Raw genomic sequence first — 11866 nt, 5'->3', positions numbered from 1 at the left:
TCCTTCTCAGACACCTGGGCAGTGAAAGGGTTCGGTGGAGGGACAGGAAAAACAAGAAGAGAGAACAAATCCAAAAACATGAATCATCAAGGAGAGGTAGGAAAAACAGAGGTGTGGCTGAAACGTCTCAGAAAAATGCCTCTCTTGCAGAACTTTGTTTGACATTAACCTGATTCCAGAAGTTACATTGCAGTTCATCTCTCACCCTACTATTCACCTGTCATCTCTACACACTTGGACCGAATATTTAAATAAATTAGCCAATAAATCCATTCAGGTTTTGGATTGGAACAATAGGGGTGTGTAGAATAGAATAAAACGCACACCTGTTCTGTGCCTTGTTTCTCTGCATCCTCTGTCGTCTCAGTTTCCCCTGTGTCTGTTTGGCTTTGGCTGCAACACACACACACACACACACACACCATCATCATCATCATCATCATCATCATCATCATGCATGTTAATTTCAGAGGGGGGGGGGGGGGGGGGTAGAGAATGCTATACAATCACAAGAAGAAACCTCTAGGGTCATTTATCAATGAAACACTTCTCTTCTGCTTCAGTAGCTGAGAGCTATCCTGGTAAGATTGGTCATCTTGTGTCCACATATGAATAGTGGATAAGAAGACGGCGCATAAGGGTCCAAGCAGGCAACACAAGGCCCTGAAAAGGACCTTGTGAACACAAAGACACTGCTTAACAAAAAGAGTCTTTAATTAGTCCCATGACTGGATGGATTAGATTGTTTAATCTGAAATGAAAGCCTGTTAGGATTTTAGCTCTACAGGCTCAGCACTGCAGCAGAAGTGTTTCATTCATAACATCTCAATCGAATAGTAGACATGTGGTTTGGTCTTTACCAACATGTAATATAAATGTACAGTTACATTTTTGGCACAGTACAGTGAGGCATAATGTTTTGAACAGGGGTGGACAAGTGATTCATCCATAACAAACTGGATCACATTACCTGGATTGACACAGTTTGTTAGTGTGACAAATTGAGGACAAAAACCTTTTTAATTCAGCAATTTGATAATTGTCATTGAGTTAAACATATATGTACTGACAACATGCTCTGGGTTACCATGCAGTCAAACCCTAATTTATACATGCATGTCAAGTCACTTTTTGGGTAAATCATGCTTTGATGTCAATGGGAAATTAGCAAGAACATTTGAGCTACATATGTTTGTTTATGATAGGCCACATGACAACAAAATAATGTTTGTTAATTATAGTTAAGAGCAGATCAATCAATCAATTCAATCGTGCTAGATTTTCAGTGGAAAGTTGAACATATTGGGGAGCTTGGTAAATTGTACCCCTATTAGCATAAATGGCTGTACAAACTAGATGGAGGAATTGCACACAACAACATTCATTTCTAATAGTCTATTTTCTCTAAAATTACTTTTGTCATTGATTACTAATTTCTAGATGTTCTGCTCTGAAATTGAAGGTCAAATCAGTTCACTTCATTTGTAACTTGTGGCAATTGCTTCAGTATAAGAAAATACAGTCATTTGCTAATTAAGCAGTTCAACTCGTGTCACACAAAAACAATATCAAGAGTCAAGCTGACAACAGTTACCTAGAGAAAATGCTCTTGATCTTATCCCACATGCTACCGACTGTGCTACTTATTTTGTGAGAAATACTGGAGCACATGGTGAGAAACAGAAGAGAGGAAAAAGGAGGGAGAGCAGAAAAGAAAAAAGCAGTGCATTTTAGAAAACATTTCAATAAGACAATTATCAAATTGAAAAACTTGAATAAAGGAATTCTGAATATCCCAAAACTCTACAACATTGAACAAACAATTCAATGACCATTCATTATTCCATTTGATGTAAATGCAATTCATCATGAAATCGCACCTGAGGGATATATGTAACCCTTTACAAGAAATGGGAATGATCTCATACCCTCACAATCAACAGTTCATTAAAGTCAGCTTTGTTTTCTCTCAAAATGATTTTATCCTCTGCTTGTGTGTGTGTGTGTGTGTGTGTGTGTGTGTGTGTGTGTGTACATATGTGTAGGCCTACATGACATTGAAAATGTGCGTGGGAGTGTATGAGACTCACGTGTCCTTGCGCAGACTCAGTTTCTCGAAGGCCAGCAGGCCTCTGCCATTGAGGGACATCAGCACCTGTTGCCCCTCAATGATGTCCAGGCGGAAGGGTTGGGCATTGACGATGAGGTGCCGGTCGAAACCACCCAAAGACAGCACTACCCCATGCTCATCCTGGGCCACAACAGACAGACTAGAAAAGAGGGAAAGAAAGCCACCACAACCGCTGTCAGGCCACCCCCTATAATGGACCCTTTAATAATGTACTGTACTCACTGGAAACCTAAAACATACCAGGTAATCTCATCATCGATAGAGGGCTGATATTTGCCATGCAAACATCTACAACACAAAAGTACACACTCACGGTTCAGTGGGAGGCTCAGCAATGAGAACATCAGGCACCTCATATCGTGGCTTAATGGGTTTCAACTCATTGATCTTCACTCTGGTCATATTCCCCTGAAGGCGATATAGCTCTAGCAGCAAGCGCACCTGAACGACATCAAACGAGAGACGACGCATAAATCTCACAATAAAAGTTACACTGTAAAGACGTTAGTATTCGACAACCAATGAACATTTTTATTTTCATCCCTCCACAACGCCACATCCTTTGTGAATATGCTTGCTTTTAAATTGTTCAACTCTGTGTGCTGACCTTGTTGTTGTTGTTAATGAGCTGGAGGGTGAGGCGGGAGTCACTCAGCTCCAGGGTCTCCAGTAGGGCTCGGTACGGAGACTGGCCTGGCTTCATCGCTCTCTGACGTCTGCAGTCAAACACACACACATATATGTATGGATTTGCACAGTGTGCACAGTGTACACACACACACACACACACACACACACACACACACGACCTGACACACTAGTGACATGACATGCAAACGAAAAAAAACGTTTTGTTTGTCCATCACAACACCCAATTAGGTGTCACGTACAGTAGTGGTGTTTAACCACAGGTCTTCTCACCTGCAGAAGGCACTCTGGTCACAGGTTTTGAAGTTACTGCGATCCACAGCCTGGGTGATGCCCAAGGAGACAGAGAGCACGAGCACAGGGAGCAGCCACATCCTATGAGGGAGGTCAGAGGGGATGGCAGATTGAAGTCTACAAGTGGAAAAAGACATGGAAAGAGAGGCATGCAATCTGCATCACAGCAATGATGACAAAGAAAGGTACACAGCCAACAGTTGGCAGACATTGACCTGCTAGCTGAGACCTAGCCTAAATTGTTGCCTTGTCATGTTGGGGGTGCAAGACAACAGTTTAGTGTCGTAGCTAGCTCTTTAATTTCTGTAGTTTTATATACAGTTATGTGAAGGCAACAATTTGTTGCTTGCAAGATCATTTAGGTTTTGCTGTTCCTATTTCTGTGGCTGTATTTGAAAGATAGCGAACATGTCAGGTGCTGAATGAACTATTGATCTAGCTCTCGCCTCTTTCCCACAAAATGTTACTGTCAATCATATAAGCGCCGGACATCCACTACACATGACCACAGAAAAGAGGCATCCTATTTAAAACTATAAATGATAGACGAATACTTTGTTCGGTAGCTACCTGTCAATGAAGCTCGCCATTTTGATTCAGGTGTCAGGCCAGGCCCCCTTATGTCACGTGCAATAGATCTGTTAGATATAGAATAGCTAGAGAGCATTACATTCCGGCAAGAGAGCAACATATTCTACATGAATTCGATGAATAGACCAAATCTCGCTTTTTACACAAATCATTTAAAAGTATAATAAATAATAGTTGAATTTACCTTTCGTCAATTAATGGGATGAGAAACGCTCGAAACAAGATGAAGTAAACGGTTGTGCAATGTTTTTTGGTCTTGAACATAGCTTGTGTTGCAAGGGGCCCTTCGTTGATTGGTCTGTTAGGTTAGGGCGTGTGAATCTGACGTTTATCTAAAAAAAAAAGGCGTTGCGAAGCATCCAACTGGAATAGACTGTATCCAACTGTACTAAATGTTTAACTCACTGTCTTGCTAAAAATGTCACTGTTTTCCTCATGTACTGTATTGCAGTGGGCATGTTGGACTTCACTTTCATACAAAAGCGTGGAAGCAATCAAGAAAAACTTATGTTACAATGTTATAAACTCCAAGCCTGGATGTAATGTTCATAGTAGCCTACAACAACAGTTACAGTGTAATACATTAAGTGACTTATTTAGTTCATGTTGGTCTAGATTAGAGTATCACCAGACAGTGTCTCTTTGTTCTTTACCAGATTTATCAGATGGACTACTTCTTGTTAGTGAGTTTGAGGGTCAAAGGTCAAAGGTCGTTCTAGGTCCACAGGTATGTCAGTATAGTAGGGTATAGGGACTGTGTGTATCAGTAGGTGTGTCAGTATTGTCAGGTTATATACAGTAGGTATGTCAGTATTGCCAGAATCTGAATCAGAATCAGAAGACTTTATTGCCATGACATGTAAACATGTTAGGAATTTGGTTTGGGACAGTGGAGCACGGTTTACAGCAGGACAGGTGCAAGACAGGACAAGACAGTGCAAACCAACATCAAAGTGCAAGAGTCATAATTAATATAAATATAAAGTGCAGAGATCAAGTGTTCAAGTGTTCATATCCAGACAGTCCAAAGCTCTCTGGGTGGGGGTGGAGGGAGGGTAGATAGATAGGGGTCAGGTCAGGGGGGGGGGGGGGCAGCGGCATTTAGGAGCCGGGTGGCTGTGGGGAAAAAGCTGTGTGCATGTCGGGCCTTCACAGTTTTTAGGGACCGCACCCTCCTGACCCACCCTCCTGCCTGAGGTTACCAGGTTATAGGTGAGCATTGGGTCAGGTTATAGACTGTAGGTGTGTCAGTATTGCCAAGTTGCAGGTGAGCAGTGGGTCAGGTTATATATTGTAGGTATATCAGTATTACCAGGTTATAGGTGAGCAGCGGGTCAGGTTACAGTGGCCTGTGTAAGTAATGGGACAGTGAAGCCCCTACTAGGTAAAGGGAATGGTTCTATTTTTTGTTACTCTTTTTTACATCAAACTTGATGAACAACTTTAAAAACAACAATACAAATAGTTAATAGCAAGTTTAAAAAGATAGATTTTGAGGGATCTACTGCAGTATTGTGATGCATACAAAGAGAGGGGAGAGCATCCTCTATGGCAGAGGATGTAAATGAAGAGATGTCAATGGAGGGATTCAAATAGAGGCATGTAACACTTGAATACCGCTTATAAGACTCATTCTTAAGGAAAGTTTTACTTGCGATGACTGTGATGTATATTTGGTCCACTTGCTAGACTAGAGACAAAGCTATGGATATGGGCTTCTGCTTAATGAATAACATGTAAACAAAATGATTCCTCAGCAACTTATGTGATACTGTTACCCTGCCTTACTATCAGTCACTCTTTCTACGGTGATGTTACCCCTACAGCTCCTCTGTCAGTGGAGCCACCTAGTGGTGGAAGAGACTCACTCCTCTGGCTTGGCTCGGACCATTACAGGACATTTTACTGATACAGTACATTATTAATGCAAAATGTCTGTAATGCAGTGATTGAGGTGCTCCTCAGACATTTCAACATGATTTATACAGTAGCCGATGTCAGACTGGAAATGTACAAATACACATTTATTTAATGCATTAAATAATGTATTAATTATGCCTTTTTGTATTCATAATGAATGAATGAATGGTCTTTATTGTCATTGCTACAGTACAGAGGTTTGTGTGTGCGTTGGGGGGCTGTCTCAGTGGTCTTCTTCTTCTCTGCCAGAGGAGCACTTCTGAAGAACCGCCGAACCCCTCCCTTCTTCTTCTTCGTCTTCTTCTTTTTGAGCTGGGCGCCCAGACTACCCGAATTCACCCTACATAAGTGCTGAATTGATAGAGGTTGATGATGTCACCATGTCATTTGGGAAGCCAATGCCTCGGGACCTGATTGAGATATCAGCCCTGGGTTTTGTATATGGGAGAGGGTGACATCATCCACCTCTCTACCCCCAGTGAATAAATTGTGCGCCTGACCTCTTAGGCCATCACATAGTACAATATGGAGTCATCATGTGCTGTGTGGTGTTCCCATTAAAATCCCTTTATTTGGGCATGCAAGGATATGCAAAAAAGGATTTAAAAAGCACCATCTCTCCTTTTTGCAGATACATTATGCTGTTGGCATAGGTGGAGCAATGGCTATTGGCATAAAGGCTCTGACTGGAGCGTCAAAGATCTCTTCTGTGTGCAGGGGGGGAAAAAAGTTGCCTTGAGTGTGGATCCTCCGTTTGTCTGGACTGAATGGAACACACACGTTTTTGTGCCTCTTAATGAAAATACAATTCTTACCATGGCTATTACTTATTATTATGTCTGTTTATTTGTAAGAAAAAGTAGGTCTAAATACATTGAACAATGGTACTTCTATGATGTCATAGTTGGAGATCTGAGGCTGAAGATTCCATTCATTCCCGAGACATCAGACCAGTCTTCTGTCACAATCTGGGAGCATTTCACAGAGGGTAGCTGTCAGTCTCAGAAAGCGTATCAGCACACAAGTGTCCATCAGCAGAGCCATCGGGACTCAGAGGTCCATGTAACATGGAAGAAACAGAAAGTCATGACTCGTATGCACAGGTAAATCATCTTGTTTCTATTTGTATTCCCATGCACCAATCGCATCTGAGTTTACTTCCGAACAAAAACCAGAGTAATTTTGTACAAAAATACCCCTACATTTTATCAACATGGAGAATTAATTACATGCAGGATCTCAATGTGCATTATTCACACAGAATCTATCTACTAAATCTGACTAAATCCCATTCTTCCTGTGACCAGGGCAGCACGTCTGCTGTGATGACAGGGCTGCTCTCCCTGCCTGTCACCAAGAAAGGGCTGTACACAGCCATGTCGTTGCTCCACTGCATCTTCCAGATAGGCCTACTGCTCACTGATGTCATCTTGCACTTTGTCATCAAAGACCTCAGCTCTCCAAGCCAGCACCATACAGAGGCCATACTGGTGGGCCTCTCACTTGATATTTATATAGCTATACATTTTTTTTTACAGGAATTATAAGAACAAAATCAAACTCCTACACTGTTTGTGAAAGTGCAATAGAGGCCACATTTGAAGCAGCAATAATTAAGAGGATGCTTAGTTTCCATGTGAAGGCATACTAGTGGAGGTAGAGTATTTGTCATTTGGTCTGGGGATTGTTCTCAAGTGAAAGACCACACGTAATCTTTCCTATTTAACCACAGGCATTCCTATTTAACCCCAGGTGTTCCAGGTTGTGAGTTTCTACTGGTCGCTGCTGGCCTCTGTGTATTCACTCCAGGCAGGGAATCGGAGGATGGGCTTCATTGCCTTATTATCAGTCTGTGAGTCTATGTTGTAGCATGTTAACATGTTTTTATCTAGGAGGTCTAGAGTCCATTTGTTGGACATCTCAATGATTGTTTGACTGCAGCACCTTTGTTTCTCTCTAGTTTTGAACCTGGCCATTTTCATCACTCGCTTCTGTTACGAGTTCCTCATGATCCAGTACAGAAGAGAACAATTCTGAGATACCAACACATTCACCATCATCTACCCCTCAGTAAAACAGAGACTCTTCAATGGTAATAAACATATTTCTAAATAAATGGGTTCAATTGTATGAAATCCATAAAAAAAAGTGTCCTCAGATAACACATTGTCTTTACCAATGACCATAATTTAATTGCAAAGTATTGTGAAGAGTACAGCAAAATTGTGTAACAATTATCTAAGCTCTGAAAAATAAATCATGTTACATTGACAGGACTGCCATCTGCAGAGTAAGCTTTGGAAGAGAACTCTTTCATTTTGCCACTTGAGAAATGAAATGAAATAAGACTAGTAAACTGATTCAGTGTTATGTATTAAGAATTTCATGTGAAAATAAATGTGAATGTGAATTTTCAAACTCTTCAGTTTCAGTCACATACTTTCTCCTTCTCACTCTCTCACACACACTTGTAAATGGGAAGTCAATGGTCAAAGAATGACAAAGGATTACAATCCAATTTTAACCACTACAATGTGCAAAGATCTGTAATATTGTAATACACTTTGAAATTTTAGAGAAGTAGATCAGGACCTTTAAAAGTAGCTACCTGTATTGTAACACAAGCAGCATACTGTAGCCTACTGGTGGATTTGGATATTAACATTTCGGAAAATAGCAGTTACAGACATGTTTTCATTTAAACTCAAACACACATGCACAACACAGCATCCTTTCACTTCACTCATTTACATATTTACAGTTGTGGAGGTTTCATTTAAAAAGAGAATGTTTGTGAATGTCAGATGCTCAATGTTTTTCTTCCAGTTCAACACAAGAAACAAGTCCAAACTAAACAAGTTTTCACCTCTTTGTTTTGAGCAGAAATATGGTAACATCATATACTCTGCAGGTAGTGTCATATGGATACAGTATTTCTCTTGGGGAAAGCGGTCTTCTCATCACCAAAATTAGGGTCAAAACATACAATCCAACATTAGATACAATATGGCTCTAAAAGCAATGTAAATAATTGTAGCTCAAATTTTGTCTATAAACACACGAAATGCTTATATTAATTCTGTGTAGAAGATGCATAGGAAATATGCACTTGCCTATCCCAAAGAAGGGAGAAGGGTGAAAGGTAACTATCGTTTCCAGCGCACACCATGCCATCCTCTTCTTCTCCATCCAAGAGAGGAGGTACCTCTCCGTCTCTACTGGTCCCACCAGCTGGTATAACATCCCATTTCAATTGGTCCTATATGGACTCATCATGTGACAGTGGTGATGGGCTGGTCAGTTTTTCCCCACACGGATGTTGGGGTTAAGTAGGGGGTCTAAGTTGGGGTCAGAGTCAGCAGAGGCACGGCCCAGTTTAGCCATGATGATGATGAGGGTAAAGAATCCCAGAACTCCGACCAGGAGGAGCATGAAGACCCTCTGCTTCCAGGACAGGGCGGTCCTCTTTGAACCGGTCCGGTTTCTGAACAAACAAAACCATTTCAAAGTCAATTGATTTTTAAATAACATGGGGACAGTTGCTACTAATGAGACACATGGTAAGGTGTAACCAAATCTAAGGAATGCACAAAGACAAAATTACAATAGAGCTGTTTACTGTTGTCTGTAAGTTTGTAATGAAGTTTGCAAGGCATCGTTGTTGTCAAATAGAAACATAAAGAGCTCTGGTTCTGACTGAAAGCATCATTGCATTACTGACTTGAGAATCTGTGCAAACCAGCTAAGTGCTGGTCGTCGCCGGTACTTGTCATCGTCAAAGTCGATCTGTGTCACATGGTGCTGAGCAGAATCCCGTGTGTCATAGATCTTCCTTGGGGAGGATGCTGGGGAAACAATAATGAATAAACAACAATACCATAAGAATACTGTATATCATCCACTAGCATCTACTTGAGAAATCAGATATGTTATTGACAGTTACAAAAATGAGCAGTAAAGTTGAGGCAATGATTAAAAGTTGAGGTATGGTTTGAATGTGAGCTGGGGCTGATGCTCTGGATTTGGCAGTGACTACATTGTGCTTGCAGCTGCCATTAAAGCTATATTTAGATTTGGGGTAGGCCCCTGATTATTAACACTCTTTGTTTGGTAATACCTAGGATTCATTTGTAGTCCTTTACCTGTGTGTAAGGTGATGGTGTCACTGGTGGTTGTGGTAATCATGCTGACCACAGGGTGGTCCTGTGTCGCCAGACCCCCGTTGTTGTGGAGACATCCATGATCATCCTGTGTCTGAGGTGGTACTGGAGTAGGGGTAGGGGTGGGGGTAGGGGAGGGGCTAGGGCTGTAGGAATGGGTGGGGTAGGCTTCAGTGGGCTCTGGAACTGGAACTGGAACTGATAGAGGGAGAGCAGAGAGAGGGAAGGATGATTGCTACAGTAACCTCACCTGGTTCTAAAACAAAAACGAACACTTCCATTTGGCAAATGCCATAATGGCTTCAGCTGCCAGACAGGCTCACAAGTATCTCAGGATTCACAGTAAGTGAACAGAAAACGTAACAGAAGAGAGGGGGAAGGACACTCACCATCAAATGTGGACCAGTCGGCATAATCAGTCACATCATTTGATGTACTCTCTTCAAGAACCTCTACTGGCTCTTCAATCTGGCAGTGGAGAGAGCATGTTAGAGTGGTGGGAATCACAGAGGACACATTTCTCTGTGCCTCCTCTCTTGGGGAAAAACATGATTCATAGGTCCTGATTATGGAATCAAGTGTGCTGTACAGTCTAACACTTAAATTATAAAATCCGCTGCTCTACAAATATTACGCTCACACGACGCACAATACAGTGTCAGAACTAGCATTTGATCTGGTAACTCACTCGGCTACCGTTAATCTTGGATTAGCCTGACTGCAAGGCCAGAACTCACCAGTGGCAGGCCCAGTCCAGCTCTGGCCCAGTTGACTAAGGATAGCTGCTCCCTCAACATGTCAGCTATGGGGCTGGCCAGGTTGGAGGGGGGAAACACTGGAGCCTGGCAGGTGGGGCACTGGTACCCCGCAGGAGCTGTGTTCAGGGGTAAGCGGGCAGCCAGGTCGTGAAGACAGGACCAGTGGAACACATCTAGGACAAAGGGGTTGGTGCAAATTCCATCAAACACAGAGATAATTGCAAACAACGACAACGGGTAAAAGACAGTATTGCATTCAATAGAATTCAATAGCATCACATGTGATCAACATGAGGACAAAATAGCTGACGGGAGCTATACTTGACATGGGGTGTGAGAGTGGTCTGTGTGTGCTTGAGACTTAGACGTTGGATCTTACCATAGCAGACTAATCTGACAGTATCCTGAGAGATCAGTGGGTTATTGCACAGTCGACAGTTGGGGTTGTAATCACTATCTTGGAGCCACTGGAGGTAGGACTGCACTATACACTGGTGACCAAAAAGGGACACAAATATATATAGATGTATACCATTTAATGTAGAGGCAAACAGATATTACATGACTAATAACAGTAATAATAATAGTATTACATTACTATTACACATGCTGCTGCACATATTAAACGTGTTTTAAACTGGCCATCCACTGACCTTGTTGTGGTTGGAGACGAGGCAATGCTCACACACGTTCACACGATGTTCAAAGCAGAACAGATTGGTCACCTTCCTCTTAGGACACTTACACAGACCCATGGTCTGTCTGTCTGTCTGTCTGTCTGTCGTGCTGTGGAGGAGAAAGTCAGATAAGTGCAATGCATACATTTTACGGCATTTAGCAGACGCCTTATTCCAAAGCGACTTACAATCAATACATTTGAATACTAAGCATGTGAATCATCAGTCCACCATTCGTGGCAAAAGATGCATGTTGTAGCATGTTAACAGGAGGTCTAGAGTTCATACAACAGGTCAACAGATCTATGATGACAAATGCATTCTTTAGATAAGAACTTTTCTCAAACATATATGAGACTGGTTTATGTATTAGCATACTATAATGTGTAAGTACAACTATGATTCTGTGTTTTGCTAGTAGTTGTTGTTGGTTACTAGAGCTAAATGGTCAGATTCCAAACCTCTCATGTCTCTCTGCCATATAAGGGTGGCTAGCTACATGGCTGTCTAGCAACGTTAGCTAGAACAAGATGTCGCTTGTTCTATTTACCTGTTACACGAGATATCAACTCGATTCTTCTGAGTTTCTGTGCACACCCCCACAGTACCTCTGATATGTACGTCGACCGCAGAACACGATCTGCTAAACGACCTCCTGCTCCAAGTGAATCTGTGTAGCTAGCGAAC

The 11866-nt window shown here is 41.9% G+C and overlaps 2 protein-coding genes across 2 annotated transcripts; both read right to left on the bottom strand.

Moving 5' to 3' along the window:
* Nucleotides 1-6: 6 nt before the first annotated feature.
* Nucleotides 7-3713, bottom strand: LOC308155746 (neutral alpha-glucosidase AB-like; the record flags this gene model as incomplete). Its single annotated transcript, XM_080529120.1, has 8 exons — nucleotides 3644-3713; nucleotides 3053-3154; nucleotides 2739-2847; nucleotides 2445-2572; nucleotides 2091-2270; nucleotides 1595-1660; nucleotides 338-393; nucleotides 7-14 (listed from the first exon to the last, which is right to left on the bottom strand). The coding sequence occupies exons 1-8, from the start codon at nucleotides 3661-3663 to the stop codon at nucleotides 7-9; spliced, it is 669 nt and encodes a 222-aa protein (XP_080385246.1). The 5' UTR covers nucleotides 3664-3713.
* Nucleotides 3714-7831: 4118 nt separating this feature from the next.
* zfpl1 (zinc finger protein-like 1) lies at nucleotides 7832-11866 on the bottom strand. The gene is made up of 8 exons (XM_080529813.1): nucleotides 11730-11866; nucleotides 11156-11288; nucleotides 10882-10993; nucleotides 10482-10675; nucleotides 10134-10212; nucleotides 9727-9942; nucleotides 9306-9429; nucleotides 7832-9068 (listed from the first exon to the last, which is right to left on the bottom strand). The coding sequence occupies exons 2-8, from the start codon at nucleotides 11255-11257 to the stop codon at nucleotides 8882-8884; spliced, it is 1014 nt and encodes a 337-aa protein (XP_080385939.1). The 5' UTR covers nucleotides 11258-11288; nucleotides 11730-11866; the 3' UTR covers nucleotides 7832-8881.

The sequence above is a fragment of the Nansenia antarctica genome (genome assembly GCF_963989245.1).
Source record: "Nansenia antarctica genome assembly, chromosome: 4".
Classification (NCBI taxonomy): Eukaryota; Metazoa; Chordata; class Actinopteri; order Argentiniformes; family Microstomatidae; genus Nansenia; species Nansenia antarctica.
Note: the sequence above shows the minus strand (reverse complement) of the source record. Positions and strands in the feature narration are given on the sequence as shown.

What these genes read in the sequence shown, in the direction of transcription:
- zfpl1 (XM_080529813.1), bottom strand. Translation starts at nt 11,257, where the DNA reads ATGGGTCTGTGTAAGTGTCCTAAGAGGAAGGTGACCAATCTGTTCTGC. An exon ending in CACCATCACCTTACACACAG is followed by an intron (nt 9,430 to 9,726) that starts GTAAAGGACTAC and finishes TTGTTTCCCCAG; the next exon opens with CATCCTCCCCAAGGAAGATC. An exon ending in TGGTTTGCACAGATTCTCAA is followed by an intron (nt 9,069 to 9,305) that starts GTCAGTAATGCA and finishes TTGTTTGTTCAG; the next exon opens with AAACCGGACCGGTTCAAAGA.